The sequence below is a fragment of the Trichechus manatus genome, unplaced genomic scaffold, assembly GCF_000243295.1.
Source record: "Trichechus manatus latirostris isolate Lorelei unplaced genomic scaffold, TriManLat1.0 scaffold00041, whole genome shotgun sequence".
Classification (NCBI taxonomy): Eukaryota; Metazoa; Chordata; class Mammalia; order Sirenia; family Trichechidae; genus Trichechus; species Trichechus manatus.
The window spans coordinates 9,483,532-9,509,218 of record NW_004443977.1 but is presented as its reverse complement, the minus strand read 5'-3'; the positions used below and the strand labels follow the sequence as shown (position 1 = coordinate 9,509,218).

The 25,687-nt window shown below is 56.5% G+C and overlaps 2 protein-coding genes across 6 annotated transcripts; both read right to left on the bottom strand.

Moving 5' to 3' along the window:
- Nucleotides 1-3,033: 3,033 nt before the first annotated feature.
- Nucleotides 3,034-9,387, bottom strand: CTDSP1 (CTD small phosphatase 1). Of its 4 annotated transcripts, none has more exons than XM_012555571.2 (7): nt 9,317-9,387; nt 7,693-7,841; nt 7,163-7,267; nt 6,983-7,039; nt 6,243-6,335; nt 5,972-6,157; nt 3,034-5,462 (listed from the first exon to the last, which is right to left on the bottom strand). In XM_012555571.2, exons 1-7 carry the CDS (start codon nt 9,381-9,383, stop codon nt 5,334-5,336), a joined length of 786 nt encoding a protein of 261 aa, XP_012411025.1. In that variant the 5' UTR covers nt 9,384-9,387; the 3' UTR covers nt 3,034-5,333. The 4 variants fall into 4 exon arrangements, with proteins under 4 accessions (XP_012411025.1, XP_004376370.1, XP_023587064.1 ...); XM_004376313.2 differs by having other exon boundaries at nt 7,163-7,264; XM_023731296.1 differs by lacking the exon at nt 3,034-5,462 and having other exon boundaries at nt 5,583-6,157.
- A 3,464-nt stretch (nt 9,388-12,851) lies between these two features.
- On the bottom strand, nt 12,852-24,082 carry SLC11A1 (solute carrier family 11 member 1). Of its 2 annotated transcripts, XM_004376312.2 has the most exons (15): nt 23,952-24,082; nt 23,259-23,392; nt 22,314-22,436; nt 21,883-22,002; nt 20,996-21,102; nt 20,494-20,564; nt 20,070-20,137; nt 19,700-19,855; nt 18,397-18,555; nt 16,401-16,490; nt 16,155-16,274; nt 15,608-15,757; nt 14,965-15,038; nt 14,347-14,500; nt 12,852-14,210 (listed from the first exon to the last, which is right to left on the bottom strand). In XM_004376312.2, the coding sequence occupies exons 1-15, from the start codon at nt 24,037-24,039 to the stop codon at nt 14,097-14,099; spliced, it is 1,728 nt and encodes a 575-aa protein (XP_004376369.2). In that variant the 5' UTR covers nt 24,040-24,082; the 3' UTR covers nt 12,852-14,096. The 2 variants fall into 2 exon arrangements, 1 of the variants encoding a protein (XP_004376369.2); XR_002824086.1 differs by lacking the exon at nt 12,852-14,210 and having other exon boundaries at nt 14,375-14,500; nt 14,898-15,038.
- Nucleotides 24,083-25,687: the final 1,605 nt, after the last annotated feature.

Below are 25,687 nucleotides of genomic sequence, written 5' to 3'. Positions count from 1 at the left end.
TAGGTATGGCTGGCATCTCTCTCCCAACCCCACAGCACCTTCCTACAGAATCAAAGCCTCTTTTCAAATTTACAATCACTGAGAGGGGCGGATGACCTGGTAAGCAAGGTAAGCACAGGCTTACTTGTGCTTACTTACTAATCTGTAGTGAACAATTTCATATGGGTTTACCTAACTTTCACCCATGTGAAATTGTTCACTACTGATGATCTGGTAAGCAAGGTAAGCACCATGCTTACCTCGCCTATTGGATAATCTGCCCCTGTGTATAACAGAATGAAACATTTCCCAGTTCTGAATCATCCGCACCCTCACAGGCATGTTTGAGTACATTGTTGCGGTTATTGTGCCAATCCATCTAACTGAGGATCTCCCTTGCCCTTGCTGGCCCTGGGCTTCACCAAACACGATCTCCTCCTTCAGTGATTGATCCCTCCTAATAATATAACCCAAGCAAGCGAGTTGAATAATATTTTGCTGTGATCCATAAGCTTTTAAAAAATTATTATAATTTTTTGTGAAAATATAAACAGCAAAGGATATACCATGTCAACGAATTCTACATGTACAATTCAGTGACATTGTTTACATTCTTCAAGTTGTGTAACCATTCTCGCTATCCTTTTCCAAATTATTCAGCCACTCACCATTAACCTAAAGTCACTGACCCCTAAGCTTTCCATCTAACATTTCAAGATGCTGTTATCAATTTGATCCCACATAGATAAATCTTTGAGAGAGCAAAAAGCTCAAGGCAGACATAAATTACTAATTAGGCTAAACTACTGTTTGGTACATAAGGTTTTTATTGGTTGGTTTTTGGAAGTAGATCACCCGGCCTTTCTTGCTAGTCTGTCTTAGTTTGGAAGCCCCACTGAATCCTGTCTGCCATGGGTGACCCTGCTAGTATTTGAAATATCGGTAGCATAGTGTGTTAGTCATCTAGTGCTGCTATAACAGAAATACCACAAGTGGATGGCTTTAACAAAGAGAAATATATTTCCTCACAGTCTAGTAAGCTACAAGTCCAAATTTAGGGTGTCAGCTCCAGGAGAAGGCTTTCTTTCTCTGTTGGCTCTGGGGGAAGGTCCTTCTCGCCAGTCTTCCCCTGGACTAGGAGCTTCTCCGCACAGGAACCCTGGGTCCAAAGGTGCTCTGCTCCTGCTGCTTCTTTCTTGGTGGTATGAGGTTCCAAGCTCTCTACTTGCTTCCCTTTCCTTTTATCTCTTATAAGATAAAAGATGGTGCAGGCCACACCCCAGGGAAACTCCCTTTACATTGGGTCAGGGATGTGACCTGAGCAAAGGTGTTACATCCCACCCTAATCCTCTTTAACCACAGGCAGAGATTATGATTTATAACACATAGGAAAATCACAAAATGGAGGACAACCACATAATACCGGGAATCACAGCCTAACCAAGTTGACACATACTTTGGGGGGACACAATTTAATCCATGACACATAGCTTCCAGCATCATAGCGACACACAAACCACCACAGTATGATATACTGACGGATGGGTGGTGGTGGTCTGGATGTAGACCTGAATTATCTGGCCCCTCGTTTTCTGCAGCCTCATTTCCCATCCTCTCCCCTCCTCCTTGTGTACAGTTTCAACATTTCTGTCACCTCCCAAGGCACCCTTCGTGGTTACCTCTGAGCCTTTGCTCAAGACGCTTCCTCTTCTTGTTCAGGCCACCTTCATCTGAATCTCTCCTCCTTCCAACCTCCTCTGAGCCTCCCCTCTGGCAGAAAGTGTTTCCAGTACCCCTCTCCCAGTATCCCAGTCTGAGTTACGTGTCCTTCTGTTATCCTGTCTGCCTTTCACATCTGGAACTGCATTCACTGCATTTCAGGGTTAGGATCCCCTGTTCACATTTCTTTCTCCCATACTAGGGTGTGAGTTCCTTGAGAGAAGACACCACGGTGCAGTTATGTCATGTCCCGGTTCCTGGCACCATGCCTGGCACATAGTAAGCACCCGGCACATGACACGTGGTTAATTTGAACTCTATGTGGGTGGAGGTGTGTAGTTGGTGGTGGATAGGAAGGGCTGACTGTGGTCTCATTCAAAGTTGGGAGCCCTGACGCCTCCTCTGCGTTTCTGGGCCTCTGGGATGCAAATCTGGGGGTACCAGGGTTTGCACGGAGAGCAGGTAATAGAGCAGGACCCCGAGGTCATGGCTCAGGGAAGTCTGGACGTTCACTCTGACAGAAGCTCTTGTTGCCCAGCCCAGACGGGAGATGACGCCAAGCTGACTTGAGAGTGCTGCGGACTCCTCTTCCCAGGTCGGTTTCCTGGCTCTTTTCTACCTGGGAAGTCGTGTGTTGCGGAAGGAGGTGAGGTATCACACCGCAGATCCCACTCAGGGTGGCCTGAAAAGGACATATGGACAACTACAGCCGGCCAGAGGCCGACCTGGCGCTGGACTCCCAAGGTAAGGTAATGAGGGGTGGGGGAAGTAAAGGAGGTGGAGCTGGGGTTCCAGGAACCAACCGTTGGGAGGGGCAGATCATCCCTCGCCCCCTGCCTGTGTGTGTATGTCTGTCTGTGCGTTTGTGCTGGGGGCGGGGGGACACTCCAGAACCTCCCCACCCGCGAGGGAGGGAAGACTGATGCGGGCTCTCTTCTTTCCAGCCCTTGGGGTGAGGTTGGCGTCACGTGTGTGTGCCCAGGGGAGTAGGCAGGGGAGGCCCAGGCGCTGGGAGCCCAGGCGTCCGCGAGTACAGAGAGGCCTCTAGTGGCCACCGCGGGAAGCAAGAAAAGAGGGCCTGGGAGGGGCGGGCGGGCACTTCCTGCCAGGGCCCGGGGCTGCCGGGTTTTGCAAAGGAAGTGTTGCCAGGGCCGCAGGGGCGGGGGCAGGAAACGGGGCGGAGGCTCGAGCAAGGGTGCGGCCAGTGGGTCGGAGAGGCCAGAGTTGGGTGGTGGGTGAGGTAGAGAGTCCTGGGGGAACCGAGACCTAGCCCCCATGCCCGCCCAGCTCCTCCCGCCCCCCACCCCGCCTGCTTCAGAGGCCTAAGCCTGTGGACCTCTGCCCGCAGATGGCGCCTAGCCCTCGCTCGGCCCTCCCAGCCGGGGGTGGGAGCTCTACCTCTCAGGCCAGCCCACGTCAGCGCTGTTCAAAAGTTCTCTTGTGAGCGAACTCCGCTTCCCGGTTTAACTCTCCCACGCTCCCCACCTCGCCCCTGTGGGGCCCCCCCAGCCCCTGCCTGCTCGCTCGAGGGCACAGGGGCCTTCCCAAGACAGGCATCCTCCTCCTGCTTTATAGCTAACATTTACAGCCCTGTATGTCCCAGCATTTAATCAGCTCTGCAGCGGACTGCTTCTTGGAGTAATTTCCATTCATAGCGGCCCCCTGTGACAGGAGAACTGCTCCCATGGGGTTTTCTTGTAATCTTGACCCAACAAGATCGCCAGGTCTTTCTCCCACGGAGCTGCTAGGTGGATTCCAACTACAAACCTTTCGGTTAGCACTGGAGCTCTTAACCATGTGTGCCACCGGGGGGGTTGTATCTCCAAGGCTAAGCGAAATAATTTAATAGTAGAGCTGGGAGGCTCACTCAGATTCGATTCAAAGCTCACGCTTCTAACCCTGCAATGGTCACACTTGAAGCCCCTGGGACGCTGGGGCCGTCATCCCTCCCTCCACTGACACCTACCTCAGAGCGAGGCCTCAAGGGACACAGAGTATCACAAGTGTAAGAAGCATAATCACCCCTAGTCAACCCTGCCCCCAATAACCACAGAGGCAGGATTAGGGGGTCTGGCTTTCTCTTTAGTTTTCATCACACTGTGAGGCTCTCAGTCAGAGAAGGCACTTAAAATGGGTGGATCACCCCGACTCAGCCAACCATCCTCCCTCCGCCACCAGTTCTCTATGGGGAGGAGGGGACACAAGGACATCTCCACTCCACTTGCCATCCCCCTTGGCACTGGTAATGTGGGTCCCCTTAACCGTTAGGCCCTGGGAGAGCCCAAGGCCGTGACCTCCAGATACAGCACATAGCAGGAGGGGTTCCAGGTATCAGAGAGCCAGAAGGCAACGTGTCCCGGGAGCAGCCCCTAGCCAGCAGGGGGCAGGGCAGGGGGCTGCAGGGGGTGGGTTGGCACAAAGGAAGGGGGCAGCTTGGCCAGGCTTTCTGGAGACCCCCAAACCCCACAAAAAGGGTCCTACCTCCTGCAGATCCCCCAAAGGCACCGTGAAGTGTGGGGTGGGTGGGGGAGGCACCTATTAGGTGCTGTAGAGACTCCCCACTCAGCTGGTGGGCCTAGTACAGTGCTGGCATAGAGAAGGTGCTCGATACATGTTTTTTCAATGAATGAACAGAGCAAAGGGGGTGTGAGGGACAGAGGACAGGCCTGGGGGCCCTTGAGCCTGGCTTGTTTCATTCAGAAAACAGCGATTTAAAAAATGTAAAAATCCTTTCCCTCCCCCCCACCCCAATTTCTGGGCCCAGGAAAGGGACGAGGGAGGGGTGTCTCTACCCTGACCCTTCCATTTCCCCTCCCCTAAAAATCTATATACACATATACATATTTATATGGCACCACACGGGGGTCCTGCTACACCCCCACTCACAGCTGGGGGAGCCAAGCCGCAAGGGGGCCTGGTCATAGGTGGTTAAGGCACATGTGAGGGGCAGGGCTTGGGTGATGGGGAGAGCAGCCCTCGACCCTGGAGACGCTGGACTCTGGTCGTAGAAACAGACTTTGCTCCCTTCATAGATGGTAACATATGCCCCCTCCCAGGCAGCGACTAGTGGGGCAGCGTCAGTCCCCAGGGAGGCCGTGGGGGAGGTGGCGGGAGCGGTTTCTCCAGCCGGCCTGGATTGCAGTGACCTGTAGGTGGGTCCGGGCAAGAGCAGCTGCCCAGGATGGAGCCTTTGGAAAAGCTGGGCAGGAAGAGGGGCTCTACGCAAGGCACTTGTGTCCACTGTTCCCAGCTGGGGGCCAAGGCATGGGACAGCAGGGATCTTGCCCCCCAACAAAGCAGAGCCGGAAGGGGCCCAGGGGCCCAATTTGGCAGCAGAGAAACATGGCAGCATAGAGAGGAGAAAAAGGGAGCAGGACACAGGGCCCCCCCCCAGGCCCCCCAAGAAGGCGCAGGGGGTTCTAAGGCACTGACACGGGGACCCTGGGGCTCATCGCCCTCGATGCCGCCTGCTGCCCCCTCTGCAGCCGGGCCAGGCTGGTGGGGGAGGCACCTGCTCCCCCCTGGAACTGAGTGTGGTGGCCCATGGGTTTACTTAAGGAGCAGTGGGCGCGAAGTCTGAGCGTGAGGAGGTGTTGGCGTCAGTCAGGGGCAGGTCCTGGCCCCATCCGGCCTCACTAGCTCCCAGGCCTCGGCTGCCTGAGCACCGAGTACACGTCGTCCACACGGCTGAGTTGCTCGAAGAATGGAAGGAGGTCGTGGAGCTCCGTGTCACTCATGTTGTCAAACCACGAGGCAACTGGTACCTGGGGAGATGGGGATGGGGCAGTGAGGGGACCCAGTGGCCCTGGGCACAGAATGTCCAGGCCAGCCCTTAGTGCCTACTCTGGTCCTGGAAACCCCACCCCAGAGGGCTGGCTCCCCTCACCCACAGTCTTCAAATTTTTCTGACAGCATGTTTACAGCAAGGAACGTTTCATAAAAAAACACTTCACCTGACTATGTGCAAAGCACCCCAATGATTTCTATTCATTTCTTAAAAATCTCAATCAAAACCACTCAATTCTGTGCCCCGCTCACAGGTCGCCAACACGCAGTCTTGAAGATTGAAACTGCTACAGTGCCCGGCATGGGCCCAAGCCCTCTACACTGAAGAGTCACACAAACTACAAGCAGCAAGGGCAGGGGGACAAAGAGAGTGGACGACACGGGAAACTGAGGGCTGGGAAGAGGGAGGGGAAGAGAAGGCTCCAGGCCCTGGGCACGGCCCAGCTTGGCCCCTTTCTTTGGTCTTGGCCCATCTGCTGGCACTCACGGCGTTGTCTGGGTGGAAGACATAGGAGGCGGGCGAGTTGTCCAGGATGAGCACCCGCCGCAGGTCTCGGCCCAGCCGGCTCAGGTCCTTCACATAGTTCCCCCGGTGGAAGACGCATGACTCACGAAACAGCCGGGCCCGGAAGGCCCCCCACTTGTCCAGCAGGTCAGCTACTGGGTCTGCATACTGGGGGTGGAGAGGTGGGTCATCCTGGGACCACGGCGCAAGCTGAGGGTGGCGGGGAGGACCCCTTCAGAGGGCGGGGGCTCACCTTGGCGAGGCTGGCAGTGAACAGCACGCACTCGAAGAGCTCGCCCATTCGCTGCAGGAACTCGTCGACGTGGGGCCGCTTCAGCACATAGACCTGGGGGGTGGGTCAGTGAGGGGACTGCTGGCCACCAGGCGAGGGAGGTATGGGGGGTAGTTGAGGGCTGGGAGGGCAGTGGGTGGGTGGGAGGAGGCAGAGGGACACAGGAGGGAGGCTGGTCCCAGGGCCTACAGGCTCAACTTGGCCAGTCACTCCAACTGCCCCTGGGGACACCATCCACCCTCCCAAAAAATCAAAATGAACTTCCAACTCCTAGCTTCTGGCCCTTCTTCATGGGGAATCACTAATTCCTAGTCCCTCAGCCAAATGCAGGGGGCTAAGGGTAGCCCCCTCACCCCAGGGCTGCAGGGCACCGGCCCCCGAGCCAAGTAATGGAGAACAGGCTGGACAGCACACAACCTATCCTGAATTACTTGAACTGGGTCCCGGGCAGGGTGGGGCAAGGGGGCATGGCAAGGGGGCTGTGAGAAGAGGAACCCCCCACTCTGCAGGCCCAGGCATCCAGCAAGTTCCTGAGGCCTTGAGCAAGTCTGTGTGGCCTTGAGCAAGGCTCACACCCTCTCTGGGCCTCTGACATTTTGAGATCTATCAAAGCCCCATCCCAGGGCTCTCAGAATGGGTAGGAGGAGCCCGGGGTCTAGGAGACCAAGCTCAGCCCGCTCGCCTCCTCCACTGCCCCTCACCTGGTGGACCACTCCATCAATCTCCACGGGGATGATGAAGTCGGCATTGTTCACAGGCTGTGGGGGAAAACAGAGACTGGAGCTGGGCTGGGAGCCCCATAGGGTCGTGGCCCAGGCTAAGCTCCCCCTCCCAGGCCAGGGCAGAGACCCTGGGGCTGAGGGCTGCTGGGCAGGGCCCACCTTGAAGGAGCTGTGCACCAGGGTCTCGTCCAGGTCGATGACCACACAGATCTTGTCTGAGTCCTGGGCCTTGGCCTCGGGGAGCAGGTACTGGACTGGGGTCTGCTGTGGGGAGGCACAGGGCTGGCTCGGGCACCGCTCGCAAACCCCAATCATTTCTTAGTTATTCTTCCCTCCTCCACCCCTATTCTCAAGGAGACAGGGACAGTGGGGAGAGACCACCTTCTCCCCAGCTTTGCTCCTGCCAACTCTGGGACCTAGGCCTCACTTCCCCACCTGTAAAAACAAGGTAGAAGGGAAGTCTCTATGGACGGAGGAAATTCAGACGTTCTCTAGCTGAGGCGCCCTCACTGGGCAGCAGTCTTGAGACCAACGGAGCTAGTCTTGGGGTGATAGGAAGACTCCCACCTCTCATCCTCCCTCTAAATTATCTCCCAGGGCCTCCAGGTGGAGCCTAAAACATATGGTCAGGAGCCTTAACCCTGGCTGAGCCCAGGTGCCCCTGCAGCCTCCACCTGGCTGTCACACACCTTGGGGACAGCGCCGTTCTCCTCCACGAGCAGGGGCGCCCCACTGTGGGGGGGCAGGGCCTCAACATCGTCGCGGCACACGCAGCAGAAGAGTGAGTGAAGGATGCCCCGGCCGCGGGGCTTCTGGGAAGCCGTTGACTTCTGGTCACCTGAAGCAGGGAGGCCCAAGGTGGGGGCATGCACGCTGGCCTACAGAGATGTGCCTAGGTGCCCAGGTGTGAACCCCTGAGCTGGGAGGACCTGGCCTCCCCCTTTTATCAAGGGAGACACACTAAGGTGGTGGGGTCTGCGATGGTTGCCAGGCCCTACCTGAAATGCCCAAGCCAGGGGCCCCACCAGTATTTGCTCCAGGCTACCCCGTGGGCCCCCATACTTAGGTATGCACAAAGGCACTCACGTTAGGGGGTAGGATGCCTGAAGGAGGACTCATGGGGGTGCTCTTTCTTTTTTTCTTACAACCTGTATCACTGCTCAGGTGAAATACTGCTTAAGGACTGGACTCCCTGGGGATACCTCTTGCCACCCAGCCCACCTTACCTGAGCTGCCTCTGCTCAGGAGGCTCCCTGCCAAGGAGGGCCAGAACCTGGGACCTGTTGCCCACTCCCGCCTTCCCCTCATCTTCTCCACCCCTCCGTGTGTCCAAAGTCCTCACTGAGGCCTGGCCCAGAGGCAGGGGGCGGGGGCACAACACTGCAGTCGAGCAGCTTGGAGCCAGTGTCCCTGAGGCCATCTGTTGGCCCCACCTCCTCCGCCTCCACCCCACCCGGACCTCCAACTTGGAGTAACTGATTGACAGACCCACCCTCCCCCGGCACCGGGGCGGAGATGGACCCAAGCCGGAGGTGGGCAGACTTGGGGGGTGCTTCCAAGCCCCTAAGCTCAATACCGGGACAGGGACGGGCAGAGCCCCCACGCCGCGCCAGCCAGCCCCTGGGGCCCAGGCTGGGAAGGGCAGCTGCGTGGGTCCATGCGTGTTTCCACAGGCCCGGCGCCCACGGGCCTGCAGCCGGGACAGCGCGTGCCCCGCGCGGTGCAAGGCTCCCCCACGGCCGGCAGGCGCCCCTGGGAAGTACTGCTCTTCGGAGTAGCTCCGCGTCCCCACGCAAGACACGAAGTTTGTGGGGAGCTTGGCCGTGTGCTGGCGGGAGATCCTTCCAACCCTCCGTAGCCTGCTGTCACCTCAGCGCCCCCTCCCCCGACCGGACCACGGCCTAGAGGGGGCGGAGTCCCGGCGGGTGGCCTTAAGGCGCCCTCTTCAACCCCATCTCCCAGCCCCATTGGCGCCAATGTGGGGGGGGGGGCGCACTGCGGGGGAGAGGCGGGCTGGACTCCCTGGCACCTGCACCGCCAGCCCGGGAGACCCCGAAGAAGCCCTCTTTCACTACCCTGCCTCAGTTTCCCCACTTCAGGAAGATGTAAGCACCCAAAAGGCGCGAGGCCCCGCCCCGCGTCTCTGAGCCTTAGCAAGTTCGAACTCCCTCCACACTCCCTCCGGGCTGGGAGCTCCCGCCCGGAATCCCGTCTGGCTGAAGCGAGCGCCGGCGGCGACCCGGGGAGGGTCTCGGCCCCCTCCTCTTCCCTCCCACGGCGCCTGGCTCCGGCCCCCGCCCGCGGCCCCTGTACCTTTGCCCCGCAGCGGGCCCCGCGCCTCCTCCTTGCTGATCTGAGTAATGACGGCCGAGCTGTCCATGGGGCCGGGCGCGCTCCGCTCCGGCCGGACTCTGGCCCGGGTGCCCGGCCTCCCCCCCGGCTCGGGCCGGAATCGGGGCGCGGGGGGGAGGGGAGGGGTGGGAGGGAGGGATCCCCGCGAGCTTCGGAGGGGAGGGGAGCCAGGCTCAAGGGGGAGGGGGAGGGAGGGGGCGCGGAGGAAACTTTGTTACAACATGGAGTTTCCTCCCCGCGAGGCGGATGCAAACATGGAACCCGGGCGCCGTTTCAAGGCTCCCCCTTAAAAGGGCAACGGCTTCGGCGTGACCTGGACTCGGCCGCCGCTTTCATCACTTCTGGGGCCGGCGCGGCTCGGCGAGCGTGGAGGCGGGCCCGGCCGGGTTCCTGCCGCGCTCCAGGGGGTGTCGCCTCCGTTCCTGCCGCCCGCCCGCGGGGCTGAGCTTCTGCGGCTGCGTGGCAAGGCCAGCGCCCGGCCCACCGTTCCAGGGCGCGGAGCGTCCGGGGCTAGCGCCCGCCCCGCCCACGCTCGGGAGGGCGGTGCGGCCCCACCTTTGAGTATTCCGAGGGCCCGGGACAAGCCGCTTCTCAGTTTCCTCATCTGAGAAACAGTATCTCATCTGTAAAATGGGTTTTCTCTCCAGTCAGAAGGTCTAAGGGAAGCTATGAGCGCGCGCAGGCTCTTTGCTAGCTCCAAACAGAATAGTGCTCTTAACCAGACTGTGACCCTCACCCCCACCGCAATCTTGGGGCAAGCTAACCGGAGTCTGTAGGGCGGAATAGTTGCAGGTCCCTGCCCCAGGTTGTCCCCTGCCAACCTCTCCTTCTGGCGCTCCGCACGCCCAACCCTGGCGCCCACGTCCACCACTTCGCGTTCCCGCGAACAAGAGTGGAGCGCCCTGCTATCCCAGGTCCGTTCTGCGCGCTGTTACCCCCGCTTTGAGTTTTTCCCCATACGCCGAGCCAAATCCCATTGGCCTCGACCAAACGCCACCTTGTCCAAGCGGCCTTCCCAGGTCCTCTACCCTCCGCTTGCTGGTCCTCTGTGATTATGGGGGACAGGCTGTGTGCTGGGACTCGTTTCTGTTCCCAGGGACCCATCACAGTGGGAACTCCATCCATTCTGGACCCATGCCCGGCTGTGAGGGCCTCAGGCGTCAACTGCTCGCCTGAGGATTTTAGATACTCCGTCCTACCCGGCCTGGTTATGCGGGAGACATAACCTGACCAGCGTGGACCCTGCGTTTCCACGCGGATCCTTCACGCAGAAAGCTCCCGCGTTTTGCGCCGTGGGGTCTCAGGGTTTTGTCTGCTTGTTTATGAAGTGCCTTCCTTTCGTCATTACTATTCGGTATTCATTATTTAAAAAATAACCCTGAAGTTGAGCTTAGACAAACACGCCCCGACACTTCCTTCCCCGCCCGCCCTCGCGGCGGGGCGGGGCGGGCGCGTTCTATCCCGTCGGCAGCCCGAGCAAGCGCGGCGCCAAGTCCGCCAGGGCAGCGAGGGAGCCGACGGCCCGCGCCCTGCGACCCGGGAAGGGTGTGGGCCTGGGACTCCCAGGCCGGGCTCCTTCGACGGCACGCCTTCTGCATGACGGCGCCATCATTGCACTTTATCGTGACTACTCGCTATCCATGCAGCGAGCAGTTCGCCTGGAGCCCGCTCTAGCTGCGCCGTCTTTTCCCCTTATCTCATGGACTCCGCAGAACTACCCCCGCCTGATCACATTTTACAGAGGAGGAAACTGAGCTCAGAGGAGTGGCTGACCCAGGCCCATCAGAGGGGGCAGAGCCCCCTCCCCTCTGGCTGGCCCGAGCTTTATCTGGGGATGCCCCGGCCGCACTGACCCCAAAAGGAAATGTGTGTTGACAGGCCCAGTGAACCCCTGGCCTCGCCTCTGGCCTCAGCTTGCTTTCCTCTCCGAGGCCTCCTCTCCCTCTGTGAAGCAGGCTGGAGCCTGGCCCGCGGTCCCCGTGAGGGTCAGAGGAGCTGAGGGAGATGGGGTACTGAGCAGGATCGGGCCGCTGCCCCACTCCGCCGCCTCCCAAACGAAGCCACCCTGAGCTCACAGGATTCCTCACCTCCCGCCCCCAGCACTTGCCTATTGTCACCTCCAAGCCTTTGCTGGTGTGGGTCCCTCACCCTGGGATACCACCCCTCCAAGGCCGGGCGCAGGCGCATTTTTGGTCAGGTGCCCTGGAGTTACCTCTCTTCTCAGGCCAGGGTAGGCGTGGTAACAGAGGTGAATCTGGAAGGCCCCTACAGCCCAGGGTCTGGGGGGAGGGGAGGTCTTGTGGAGACAGAGAAGCTGGTGGAAGTGTTCTGTAGGGTGGGAGGGACAGTTCTTTGGGTTTCCACACTGAGCCCTCTGGGTCCACACCCAGAAGCTGGGAGTCGCTTTATCTACACAATTTATTTGAATCTGTTTTATTGATTTGTACCCTCAGGAGGAGCGAAGTCATGGGGACTGTGAATCAGGAAACCCGAGGTGCCTGGCTCCATCTGGCTACTGTGGACAAGTGTGTCTCTTCCACCTAGCACCTCAGCTTCCCCATCTGCCAAATGGGGTAAGGACCCAGTCCCAGGGGAGGAGCAGGAGACTATGCAGAAAGGCAGGGAGCCCTGGCAGAAGTGTCAAGGTGCCAAGGCCACTCCCAGCCTGAGGGGCTGCTGAATGGAGCTTGGGAAAGGGAAACTGAGCAACCTCTCCCAAGTTAGTTCTGTACTTGGGGGCTGGGAAGACCAGAGCTACTATATGGCTGGGGCAGTCCCTTGTGGGGCCTCTCTGTACAGAATGACTGACCTTGGACTGCCCTCAGCACTAATCCCCTTTGCACCTTAGCTGGCCCTCTGGTTCTCTCCCCACCTTCTTTGTCCCCAGGTTCTGAGTCCCAGGCTTAACCAGTCTGTGATTAGCCTGCTCTTATGGGGACTTTATAAGCTGGGACCCTACTCCCCTCTCCCCCACCAAGATCTAAGAATTCCCAATGTTTCTTGTCTCTACCCTTTTGCACACCGGACCCCATTCCTGGCAGGCTTGTGCCCCCTGGCTGCCTCCCCCTCATTCCTATTCAGCTTTGGAAATCCTACCCAGGAGCTACCGTCCCAGACTCTGCTCAGCTGTGTCCTATACACCCTCCTGCCTCATCCCATCCCACTTTATAGAGCTTTGTTGTTGCTGTCATTGTTTACTTAGCTGTCTCCCCACTGGAGCGTGAACTCCGTGAGAGCTGCTATCGCCTTTACTTCAGGACGTTCTCTTTCTCCTCCACGTCTAGCACAGAGCGGGTCTGGCACATGAGGCTGGCACCCAATTAATCCTTAATGAGCTGACCAGAGAGGTGTGCAGGGAGTACAGCTAGGGTACCCTCAGGGAGCTGGAGAGGGAACTGGGAAATCCCTTTCTCCACTAACCCCCCCCCCCCCCGCCACCCCGCCATCCATCCCCTCCGTCAGCTTGCATGGGCCCCATCTTTTGCACGGCCACGCCCAGAGAACGAGGGTGGGCGACCCTTCTGCCCAGCAGCCCAGGCACCCTCTACCGCTGCTGCCCTGGGTGAAAACAAACCAGTCCTATCCCTTCCCTTCATGCGGGCCCCACTGGCACCGTCGCCCTTTTAAGAAAGAGGCAATTCCTCTCATAAACAAGCGCCCCAACCTGAGCGCAGAATCGTGCCACCCGCCCGGCCATACCCCCGAGAATTCGGACGGTGCTTCCGGACCAACGCCTGCCCCAGGCTCAACACGGGGGAAGGGGCCTTGGGCCCCTCGTAGCCGCGGCTCTCAGCAGCTCTGGGGCTAGGATTCAACGGACTGGAGAAGACAGGAGGAGGGATCTAGGGGAGCCTAGAAACGGCCCAGGGAGCGTCTGTAAAGAGCAGCCCCTGCTCAGGGCGAAAGGGCATCCGCTTCCTCCCAGGGGCAGAGTGGCTTGCCCGCCCACACAGCTTCCCCCTACCTGTGCTCTGGGGCGAATTCCTGCACCCCAGGGCGCTTAAACCCGCCCGGCCCACCAGGCCGGGAGGGGTGTGGCCAAAGCTGGGAGTGCCTGCGCTCAGGACTGTCCCTGCCCCTAGGGGGAGCTGGGAGTCAGCGCCCAGGGAGCCTTAACAGCGCCGCGTGGGAGTCCTGGCCACCCAGTCCCCTGGGGAAATGGCTAATGAATTGGGCCTCAGAGGCACGGACTCTTGGGTTCTTTATGACCTGGTGCTTGTAGAGGGGAGAACCGCGCCTCCACTTCACTACCTGGAAAATGGTTTGCAGGCAGGACACTAAGGCTGAGGCCACCCAGCAGAAGGTAGAAGCAAGCCAGACGGAGTAGGGGGAGGGGGATTGCGTGCCCCCTCCCTGGCTTCCATTCCTCTGCTCTTTTGGATGAGAAGTCAACTAACATTTGTTTAGCATTCATCAGACTATTTTAAGTGTCAGTTTTAAAGCTGGGTCAGTTTGTCGGGATCACTACTATAGGTACTCAATAAATATTTTTGAATGATTTTTTTTTTAAAACCCCAAGTGCCAGGCGCTGTGGTAAAGTGCTTTACATCCATTGCAAGGTGGTTGTTGTTCCCATTTTACAGATGAGGACAGTGAGACCCAGAGTTAATCACTTGTCTGGGCTATGAAGCAGCAGGTCCCTTTATGGAACCCTGTCTCCAAAATTCTCCGCTCCATCTTGCTGGCTCCGTGCCCCTGCTGCCCTATTCAGCAGGCCAGATGTCTGCCCCCATGTGGGGGCTCATCCAGCTGTCCCTCCCTTCTCCTGCTCCTCATCAGGGAGCCCATACAGGAAGTGTTGGTGGGAGCTGTGAGCCAGGAAGGTGGCTCCGTGGGCAATGCAACAGGTCCAGACCTGGGGGAGGAGGTGGCCATGAATGGAGGAGGGGATATTTGGGGAAGCCCGGGTTAGTCGCCCCCACATCCCCTCCATCTGTTGCCTCCTCTCCTTGCTTCCCCAATGCCCAAGGCACCCCTTGGCCCCACAGTACCAGGTAGATGGTAAGTCCCAGGTAGACTGCGGCCAGCAGGACTACAAGACCAAAGTAGGCAGGGTGGGGGAGACTGGGCAGGTAGCTGACCACGAAGTAGAGATTGATGGCACAGATTAGCGCCATGATGGAGGAAGTGATGACCTTGCTCAGCCTGGGGGACAGAAGGGGATCTCAGGACTGGTTGAATGCAGTTGGACCACCCACCTCTTCTCCTTCTCCTCCTCCTCTGGTGCCCAAAGCCAGCTAGGGGAGGGGAGGAGATACACAGAGCCTGATCCTCTGACCTGTGGGGCCTGGAGCAGACCCCTAACCTACCTCCTCCCTCCATGGCCCTCTGGGCCCTCCAGGCTCCACACTGGCAGGATTTTGTAAGTGTGTAGTCTGAGGTGAGGGTGAGGAGCATACATTCTTCAGAAACAGCATACCCACTACCCCCACTTCGAGTCCTTACTCCACTACTTGCTAGCTGTATGACCCTGGGCAAGCTGCTTAACCTCTCTGAGCCTCAGTCTCCTCATCTGAATAATGATAATAATGGGAGATCTTACCTCTGGGTGTTCTGTTAGGATTAAAGATGGTAATGCAAATCCAGTGCTTGGCATGGGGAGTACTCACCAGCCATTGGCAAACTCGTGCATGCAGGCAGGCATGCTGGTGAACGTGAGGATGGGCAGCACAGCAAAGGGAAGCTGGTGAGAGCAGGGAATATAGGCTTAGGTGCCTGCCCTTAGATTACAGCCAGGAGGGGAGGAGTGGGCGGGACTCCAGGCCTCCTCTGACGGCCCCATTGGGAGCCCTTGGGCAAGTCCCCTAACCACTCTGAGCCTCAGTTTCCCCATTTCTATGCCTTCCAAATGGAGCCCTGGTGGTGTAGTGGTTAAGCCTTTGGCTGCTAACCAAAAAGTCGGCAGTTCCAATCCACCAGCCGCTCCTTGGAAACCCTATGGGGCAATCCTACTCTGTCATCATATAGGATCGCTATGAGTCAGAATCAACTAGACAACAATGGGTAATAGATTTTTATGCCTTCCAAAGTTGGGAGGCTCAAAAGCAGATTAAAGTGTTTAGGGGCTCTGGTACAGGCAGTGTGAGTTGGAATCCCAGCTCTGCCACTAGTCACTTATGGTAGTGTATCAGGGTAGTGGTGGTTCCTACCTCCCTGGGCGGCTGTGGGGATTATATGACCCACGGAGGCTCACACAGATTTCTGTGGTTCCCGTTTAGCTCAGCACCGAGGTGGGAGGGAGGCCCGGCTCACCAGCAGGCTCTGCAGCACGTTGAGCAGGTCGTTGAGGCCTGACAGATCCCTCAGATCCCTGAAGACGGCCACTAGCACGGTGGGCAGGATGGCGCAGGAGCGGGTGAGGAGGACGCGGGCAAAGCGAGACCACCGCAGCCTCAGGAAGCCCTGGGGCGTAGGTAGGGTGGGCAACTTGGTGAGGGGAGGCAGGGCTGGGGATTTCAGGGGAGAAACTTCCTGGCGTCCCTCAGCCCACCTCATGCCTCCAAGGACCCCTCTGTTTTTCTGTCTGTGAAGTGGGGGGCAGCTCTGTCTCTAGTTGGCGGAGAGGGGACCGGTGGAGAGTGATGGTGAGGTCTCCCTCCCACGGCCGACAGCTGAAGACTACACAGGTTTGGGAAAAGGGTCTTGTTAGTCGCCTCACTTCTCTGAACCTCAATTTTATCATCTGTAAAGTGGGGTTTATAATGGCACCCTCGGGGCTGCTTTAAGGGCCAAGGAAGCCCGCTGTTGGCGGCCCTTGTGTGCCTGTTGTCCTCAGACCCCGGCCTGCCCCCGGTCCCACCTCCATCACGAACTGTCCCGCGTAGGTGCCCGTCATGGTGGAGCTCTGCCCTGCAGCCAGCAGACCCACGGCCCAGATGTAGAGGGCTGCGGGGCCGAAGAGGCAACCCAGGATCACGCCCTGGACGGGAGGTGTGTGGTCAGATTCGTGGCCCCGCCCCTTCCCGCGCAGGCTCCGCCCCGGGTGGGCGGGGCGAGGAGCAGCGCCGGTTCTCGCCCTTGCCCGCCCACCTTGCTCAGTGCTCACCCCTTGGTAGATGTCCACCGCCACGGTAAGGTTGTTCTGGGGGAAGATCTTGGCGTAGTCGTGGAGGCTGCTGTTGGCACAGACGTTGAACTGCGGGCGCCGGGACAGGAGGAGGGAAATGTGAAGCGCACACTCAGTCATGTGAAATCAGACCGCCTTGCCTTGACGGGGGTCGAAAATGGCGGCCTGCAGGCTGACTTTGCCCAGACGTATTTTGGCTAACAAATTATATCTGTGTATATATATATGTGTATATATAAAAAAAAAAAAATCAAACCCGTTGCCGTCGAGTCCATTCTAGCTTATAGCGACCCTATAGGACAGAGTAGAACTGCCCCAATAGGGTTTCCAGTGAGCGGCTGGTGGATTCAAACTGCCGACCTTTTGGTTAGCAGCCATGGCTCTTAACCACTGCGCCACCAGGGCTCCATGTATATATACGTGTATATATGTATGTATGTATGCTGCTCCATGTATACATATGTGTGTGTATGTATGTATGTATGCATGCGGAGCCCTGGTGGCACAGTGGTTAAGAGATCAGCTGCTAACCAAAAGGTCGCAGTTCGAATCCACCAGGCGCTCCTTGGAAACTCTATGGGGCAGTTCTACTCTGTCCTATAGGGTCGCTGTGAGTGGGAATCGACTCGATGGCAATGGGTTTGGTTTCATACATGTATGTATATATGGGGGCCCTGGTGGCGAAGTGGTTAAGAGCTTGGCTGCTAATCAAAATGTTGGCAGTTCAAATCCACCAGCTGCTCCTTAGAAACCTATGGGGCAGTTCTACTCAGTACTATTGGGTCACTATGAGTTGGAATTGACTCAGTGGCAATGGGTTTTATGTATATATATATATATATATACAAACACACATACATATATATACTTTTTTTAATGTGACTTTCCTGCCCACATTTAAAATTGAGACGATTCAAATGAGAGCCTGGATCTCCAGCTTCTCTAGGATTCAGAAGAGCTGCCATTACCACAGAGAGACTGGAAGTGACTCAGGCTGCCCCACAGTCCCCTCTTCTCACACTGACCCACTTCCCACACCCCTTCAACCGGCCTGGCCCTGAGCACACGGGTTTGCAACCCACTATTCAGACCGCTCTCCTTGTGCTGAGGAGCAGAGTGAGACTCAGGGAGGATCAGTGACCTCCCATGGTCACTCAGCAGAGCAGTCCTCCCCACCAGTGCTCAGCACACAATAAGCACCTAACACTGGCCAGCAGTTGTACAGCCCAAATCCTAGAGAGCCAGGGAAAAATGTCACAACAGAAATGTCACCTCCTCCAAGAGGCCTTTCCTAACTACCTGGGCTAATGCAACCCTTTCCCTCCAATTCTATTTATCACCCTCTTTATTTCCTTCCCAGGATTTTTCACTCTCTATACTTCTCTTGTGTATTTGTTAACTTGTTTGCCGTCTGCTCGCCTCCTCCTGATTTAAGCTCCTAGAGGGTGTCTGTATCACTGACTGCGGCATCTCTAGGGTCTAGGACACCACCTGGTATTAACATGCTCAGTAGTATTTGCTGAGTGAATGACGGTTTAGTTGCTGACAATGAAGATTATCAGGAGAGGGGACTCAGAGAAGAACCCCACTGCCTGCACCTTCATAACACCAGGCTCGTGCACGGACACCCCCTCCACCTAGAAGCCCTCACTGTGGTTTCAAATCCTGCCCACCCGTCAAGGTGCAGCTGGAATGCTGGACCCTTCCGCTTGCTCCCTTGGATGGCAGTGCCTTGCAGCCCCCTGGTGTGGGCATGCCCCTCTAAGAGCCTGCCTGGGGTTGGGGTTAGCATGAGGCAGTGATGTCTCCACAGTAGGGTGGGAGGGGCTCTGAGTTGGAAACCAAGTCACATCTCCCTCCCCACACCAGTGCCTGGAGTGCAGGGCAGAACATTGCCTGAGTTCCCAGCAGAGCTTGCAAGGGGGGTGTGGGGAGGGAGGCACGGGTGTGGGCGTGTGGGGAAAGTTTGCCTCACCGCAGCCTGGTTGGTTTGGTGGTAGAAGGCCTGCCCAAAGACGGCCACAACGAAGAGGTTGATTAAGAAGGAGACAAACAGCGCAATGGTGGCCTCGATTAGAAAGTACATGTTGGCTTCTCGGATGTCTGCCCGGCGGGTGCGGTCAATCTCTCGAGACTGTGGAGGGCAGAGAGGAGAGGAGGGCCATAGCTGATCAGAGCCACCCCAGTGTCACCCTCACCTCTGCCTGTGTTCCCCCCAGAGCTTCAAACCAGTTTGAACCCCTGCTGAGAATTTGCATTTCCACCCCAGATATACTGAATTAGAATCTACCGTTTAGCAAGATCCCCAGGTGATTCTTCTGTATAATAAATTTTTAGTACCACTGCTCTACTAGTGGTTCTCAGAATTGGTCCCTAACCATCAGCATTAGCATCGCCTGGGAACTTGTTAGAAATTCAAATTCTCAGCAGGGAACTTGTTAGAAAGGCAAATTCTCAGCAAGGAACTTGTTATAAACGCAAATTCTCAGCAGGGAACTTGTTATAAAGGTAAATTCTCAGCTGGGAACTTGTTAGAAATGCAAATTCTCAGCAGGGGTTCGAACAAGAAGGAACAGGTTCGAAGCCCTGGTTCTCCCAAACTCCAGTTCCTTCTAAAGCCCCCTACATGGCAGTCTGGGACAAGCTGGTCGGCGGACCCCCTTCTCACATCTCTGCCCTTGTCACAGGGGCCAGGTCTGAAGTGACCAACTGTGTGAATGAAGGAAGGCTGGCCTTCCAGGCCTGTGTGACCTGGTCCCTGCCCTCTCTACCCTCAGCCCCTGACACTCTCCTCTCATTCACCATGCCCTCAAACATGCCCAGTTTATTTCTGCCTCAGGGCCTTTGCACTTACTGCTCCATTGCTTGGAATATCTTCTCCCTGGATCTTCCTTCCCATCCTTCAAGTCTCAAAGGTCACCTCCTTAGACAGGCCTGTCTTAACTATCCTTTCTAAAGTAGCCCTTTCCTCAATCCCTCCGGTCCCTCTCACACTTCTTTCATTTCCTTCAGAGCACCTCTGGCTACCCATCATTCTTTCTTTTCTTTGTTTACTTGCTCGTCCTCAGTCTCCCCCACTAGAATGCAAACGCCAGGAGGGCAGGAGCCTGGTCTTCTTTTTCATCACTGACACCTCAGCGTTACTATATGCTGAATAAATAGAGAATGATTCACTTCCTACCTAAAACCATCAATGGGCGGGGCTCCAGGCTCGGAGGCGGGGCCCAGTGAGGCACCTAAGGATCCGGGCATCTCTCCCTCCCCTGCCGTCTGCTCACCTTAACCAGGGCGGAGTGCAGGTAGATGTTGTGGGGCATGATGATGGCGCCCACGATGCCCACGGCCTGCAGCAGCTCCGTCTGGCCGCAGCCCGGACACGAGGGCAGGAACAGGTCCCGAAGAAGCGCTCCCTGATCAGGACGTGCCACCACATACTGTGGGGAGGAGCCTCATCAGGCCGAGCCCCCAAAACCGCCCCTGCCCAGCCATCACTGCCGTCACCAATTCCCATGCGCCCCTCCCACCCACTCCTCCAGCCCTGGGCGGAGCAGCTCCTGGACCTGGCTAAGGGCTGCTCCCCCCTCTCAGGCTATGCAGGGGGACAAGAGAGGGGTAGCCTTGGGGGTGCTTGCATCTCTAGCTTCCCACCTCATAGCCGAAGGTCAAGGCCATAATGGTAATGAGGAATCCAAAAAAGGCTTCCAGCTTCCTCAACCCTAGAGGGAGGGCAAAGCGGCAGAACAAACAATAGTAACAACTTAACTATTAATGGCTAATATTTTTGAGCACTTTGTACCAGGCACTGTGCCAGTATTTAATATATATTACCTCATTGCATCCTCACAACAGCCCTATGATGTCTGTGCTATTATTATCCCCAGGTTATAGATGACACTGAAGTCTAAGAAACGTTCCAAGCTGGAGTGACTGAACTCAAATTTGAACCTAGGCGGTCTTAATCCTGAGCCCTTCTCCCAGCACAGACCAGCAAAACTCTTACATTAACATGCCCCTGCGGCCCAGCTCCCAGCCCCCCAGACCATTCTGCTAGGAGAACGAGGTGCATGCCCACCGTAGTTATCGAGGAAAAGGAAAAAGAAGGTGTCCACGATGGTGATAAGGACGCCACCCCAGAGTGGAATTCTGAAACCAGAGTGGCCTGGGTCAGCCCAGCCTGGTCCAGCGGCCTGGACTTCCCAGCTTCAGGGCTGGAGACTGTGGAATATGGCCTCCTGGGGGCAGAGACCAAAGAGGCCCCAGGCAGCTAAGGAAGAGGGGCATGGGAGTGTACTGGGAATGGGGAAAACGGAGAAGAATACTCTAGGAAGGGCAGAGCTGATTGGGGGGACCCAGAATAGCAGGGAGCTTGGGACTGAGGTCCTGAAGTCTGCACAACTCACGTGCTGTGTGACTTCAGACAAGTCACTTTACATTTCTGGGCCTCAGTTTCCCCATCAGGCAAATAGGGCAACAGCCCTATGTCAGAGGGGACTACAGGACAAAATGGACTCAGGGAGGTTCAAGGGCTGGGGCAGAAGTTGTAGCTGCATAGCTGGGGCCCCTTGGGGCAGTACCGTCCAGCTGAGAGCAGACTGAATGCAATAGCTGTGCCGATGACCTCCTGCATGTCCGAGCCCACAATGGCTAGCTCAATGGTCAGCCAGAGGAGGATGCGGGGCACCTGTGGGGCAGGAGGTAGCCATCATGGAGGCTATGTCAGCTATCCGTCTGCTGTCTCTCAGCCCTACTCTCCCCTTTCAACACTCAACGCTGCACTGCTGGGCTAGAAGACTGCAAACTACATTTGCAAAACAACCTTGCCAGCTGCTGCCAGCTAGGTTCTGTAGGAGACACTTGATGGGGGATTGAAAGGCAGGGAGAAACCATTTTTCGCTTGCTCTGGTGGTATTTCCGGCAGTGGTACTGGCAATGGCAGCAGCAACATTGGTGGCCATTTCAGCAGTGGTGGCAGTGGTGGCTTCCAGAAGCTCCGCAGTAAATGACGCTCGTGGGCCACTGCCCAGGAGTATAGCAGCTTCCTGATTTCTGGGTAACACTCCTTCTCTTGTTCCTACAGTCCTTCCAACAAGTTTGCAACTAAATGCCTGCATTACATGCCTTTGAAATATCTAGTGGTGTAATTTCTGTTTTCCTGAGTAGACACTGACTGATATGATGCCCACCCCACCCAGTGACCATCCCCTAGTTGACATCTACCTATTTTTCACCTTGGACAAGTCACTCTCCCAGGTTTCAATTTCCTCTTCTGTAAAATGAGTGTGGTGTCACTAATGTCCCTCTCAGGCTATGAGCTATTAGTTTGAGCCTCAGTCTTCTTATCGATTAAATGGACTTGTGACACCCATATAAGATGTTGGATTTATTTGATCATGGAAGCTACAAATGGCTGTTCAGGGTTTGGAGCTTGTGGGTGTTTCCCGGCTGGATCCACCAACCTTACCTTAGGGTAGTAGAGGTGGCAGATCTCGCCCAAGTCCTTGCCTGTCACCACGCCCAGCCGGGCTGCCAGTCGCTGGCAGAGCAAGCCCAACACCGTGGCCCACATCAGTACCCAGAGCAGCTGTGGGGAAGGCAGGGAGCCCTTCAGCCGGAGGGGCCAGTTTTAGGTAGCCCCAGCCGGTGGTACTGTCTAATAAGGACATTCCTCGGGAGAGGGTGGAGAGATGGAGCGAGAAGACCACCCCCAACACAGACACCCCACCCTCTGCAGGGTCTGCCTGGGGATCCTTTTCTGGCCCATCTTGAACTTAACGCCTTCTCCCTGGAACTCCATCCATGCAGGCCACCCTGGAGAAATGAGCAAACTGAGGGTCTCCACACACTGTACCCCCATGACCCCCCACCCCAACCTCCAGGCCCCAACTAAGTCACTTTGAATCCAGCCACGGCACCAGCCTGCAGATCCGACTCGATGTTTCCTGGGTCCAGGAAAGCGATGCTCATGAGAAAGCCAGGCCCTGTGAAGGCCCATAGCTTCCGCAGGCTGAACGTGCCCTGGAAGGGAGGAGGATGAGGGTCCTAGATATGGGTGGGCAGCAGCTGGCCCTGGGCAGCCCCCTGTTGAGCCCTGGCAGGCTCACCAGCCCAGGCTGCCCAGCCTGGCCCTTCATTCTGCGTTCCTAGGGCTGCCACCCTGGAGGACAGGGAGGCCGGGGGGGTAGGGGGAACTGCAGGATTAGCTGAGTCACAATGGATCCCCTTTCTGATCTGTCACATTCTGCAGCCCGCACCTATCAGCCCGCCTCTCGAAGGCCCTGACTAAGCAGAACCTCAGAGCTCCAAGAGGGGCCTTTTCAGGGGCCAGGCTTCCCTGTTCCATCTCCCCCTCCTGCCCCTTCTCAGACCACAGGGCCTCCTCTCTGGAGTCCACTGAGGCTAGGGGTCTCCCCATCCCCACCCTGGCCCAGGACGTAGGCATCTACCAAGGCTTCTGGAAGAGCAGGGTGACAGAGTCACAGATGCCAGCCTGCTGCCTCATAAGTTTCTCCTTATACCCTTGTCTGGGTTCTTTCTTTTGATGCTAAAACAAATACTTGAACCTCCAATCTTAATTCACCCCAGGCCCCTTTCCCTTCACAGGAAAGCTGAGATTCATTCAGAAAGCCATTTGATAATTTTTAGACAACTATTAAGCAGCTATCCCTAAGTGCTGGGGACAGAGGGAGAAGGGGGCAGTTACTACCGTCTGTCACTGCTGCTCAGAGCTGGAAGGGACTTGCTGTGGTCACAAGGAGATGCCCCTTTTCCCCCACCCTATGAGCTCCCGTATGGTCCCACTGATCCTGAAAGACCCCAAGAAATTTCCAGCATTCCCACCGGTTCTGCATCTGGAATGGAGATCTTCTCACTCAGGTAGGTCTGTCTGGGAGGCACTTGCTGCGGCCCTGGGCTGGATGGGCTGGAGATGGAGCCATAGCTGGGCTTGCTCAGCCTTTGGGGACCCCTGTCACCTGCAAGGGGTCCCATGAGGCATGGTGAGTGACCTGCCTCTTTCTGGAGCTTCCAGGTTAAAGCCATCTGCTATAGTCCCCTCCTCCTCCTAGCAAAGTGCGGAAATCAAGTTCCAACTAAATAGGGGGCCCTTACCCCCATCCTGAGTCCATCACCTCCATCCCTCAACCAAAAGTTCCAGCAGCAGATTGGGGTGGGATGGGGAGTAGGTGTTCCAAAATTACACTCTCCTCCCCTGTGAGTGCAGAGACCCCCAAATCCAGATCTCTGCCTCCACAGAAGATGGGGAGAGAGACACTGGGCTCTGTGGTGGGCAAACTGAGGCCACCATGACTGCCCCTTAGCCCCAATCCCTGCCTCCTGCAGCCAAGGAAGCCGGGGGGCTCTGAGATCAGGCAAGGAAAGCTGTGCGCTTGGGAAAGAGAAGAACCCAACCCCAGGCTGGTGTCCAGAATTGTGGCCTAGACCAGGACTGCTGTGGGGGACCAGGGGCTTCTTTTCCTCCCCGAGTCTCCCCCAGACCTGGGCTCCAACCCAGTTCTGGAGGTGGCTGCTCACCTGTCATGAGTATGGCAGGCCTCAGGAACACTCTGTGTGTGGGCGATGTGCTGGGCTGCTTCTGTGCCTGGGCTCCCTCTCTGTGCATCAGCAAATGAGTGCGGGAGCGCTTGCTGTCTCACCCCTCCTCAGCTAGGCACAGACAGCCCCTCCCCATCTCTTACATCACCCCCAAACGCAAACATGGGGCATTGTGAAACCCCTTCCAAAGGGAGAAGTGGCCAGCTCTGGCGGAAGGGTCTGGTTGCCCACAGTGTGGACTTTTGTTCCCACGCCGCAGCCTGTGCCTCACTATACCTCTGGCCCCCTTTCAGGCACCTTGTGTTCTGTGACTCTCAAGATAGCAATGATTTTAGTCACTTCTTGCCCCTTGGGCATTATGTCCAGATCGTATGACTAGCACCACCACCGCCGCACACACATCCATGCAGTCAGGCCCTTCTTCTACTCTTTAATCCGGAGCCCCAAGGCCATAAGTTGGCCTAATGGGAAGGAGTCCTCATGGCTACCTAGGCCTCAGTTTCCCATTGAGTGACTCAGAGGAAAATGACTTTCCAGGCACTGAAGATTCAGGCCAAGAATATCCTCAGAAGAAGGGGGCACTGGGGACGGAGTCAGGACACTGGGATTCTCATCCTGGTTCTGCCACTGATTCACTCGACATTGTAGCCAGGTCATAGCCCTTGTCTGGGCTTCAGTTTCTTCCGTTAAACGAAGGGTCAAGACTAGCTAAGGAGTAAAAAGTTCAGGTGCCTGAACAGGCCAGCCAGGTAAGATAAATGATGAGACAGGTTGGGAGTAAGGAAAACAATGCCAGCTCAGTGCTGAGTGGCATAGGATGCTAGGCCTCACTGTTGGAGGATAAGAAGGAGTGGTGGAGACTGTAGCAAAACCACTATCTGAAGAGGGCGGTGCCTAAAAGTTCCAGCCAATTGTTGGCATGTGGGAACATGTGTCCATTGCCACCATATCTTCTGATTTGTCAAGGATGCTGGGAGTTTGGGATTTGATGTGACATAGGATTTTTTAATATTAGGCTCTAAAAAATGGAAAATACTGTGCAGTCCAAACAAAACACATCTATGGGCTGGATTCCATTTGAGGATTATCAGTTTGAAACTGCAGGTTAAATCATGAGCAAGACCCAACCAGCTCTCAATTTCTTCTCGTTAGCTCCTGTACTCCAACCTTCCCTCTCTCGTGGTCTTCTCCCTGGCTCCCAGGCTCCCTGGCTCCCAGGCTCACTCATGCCACCTATCCCAATCCTGTGGCCTTCCTTTTCTGCCAAGAATATTGAAAACCTGAATTGTCATGATGTTTCCGACCCCAATTCCTGAGGCCTCAGGACCCAGAGCAAATAGGAATAGTTTCTCACACCCAGACTTGATCTGGGGTATGATTTATCCCCACACTGAGTCAGGAACTTTGGATAAGTTTTGGGAGCCCAGGAGACGGAGAGGTGGCAGATTTCTTGGAGTGCCCATGGGTGAGGGAGGCTGGAGGGGTTGGAGAGGTGGGGGAGTGGGAAAGAGGATGAATAGTGGTTCCGGAGAGGAGACAGCAGAGTCATCGTTTGTCACTGTGCAACCCTATTGCTTAATGTACCATCACCATCCCTGACATCTGGAGTCTGCACACATTTCCCAGTCACTATCTTGGGCTCTATGAGCCAGAATCGACTCAACGGCAATGGGTTTGGGTTTTTTTTTTTTTTTTTATAAGGGGCTTGCTTGTTC

What these genes read in the sequence shown, in the direction of transcription:
- CTDSP1 (XM_023731296.1), bottom strand. Translation starts at nt 9,383, where the DNA reads ATGGACAGCTCGGCCGTCATTACTCAGATCAGCAAGGAGGAGGCGCGG. An exon ending in TGGTGCACAGCTCCTTCAAG is followed by an intron (nt 7,040 to 7,162) that starts GTGGGCCCTGCC and finishes TTTCCCCCACAG; the next exon opens with CCTGTGAACAATGCCGACTT. An exon ending in TTGATGGAGTGGTCCACCAG is followed by an intron (nt 6,336 to 6,982) that starts GTGAGGGGCAGT and finishes CCCACCCCCCAG; the next exon opens with GTCTATGTGCTGAAGCGGCC.
- SLC11A1 (XM_004376312.2), bottom strand. Translation starts at nt 24,039, where the DNA reads ATGCACAGAGAGGGAGCCCAGGCACAGAAGCAGCCCAGCACATCGCCC. An exon ending in AGTCTGCTCTCAGCTGGACG is followed by an intron (nt 20,565 to 20,995) that starts GTACTGCCCCAA and finishes CTCTGGTTTCAG; the next exon opens with AATTCCACTCTGGGGTGGCG. An exon ending in CGGTGGACATCTACCAAGGG is followed by an intron (nt 16,275 to 16,400) that starts GTGAGCACTGAG and finishes CCTCCCGTCCAG; the next exon opens with GGCGTGATCCTGGGTTGCCT.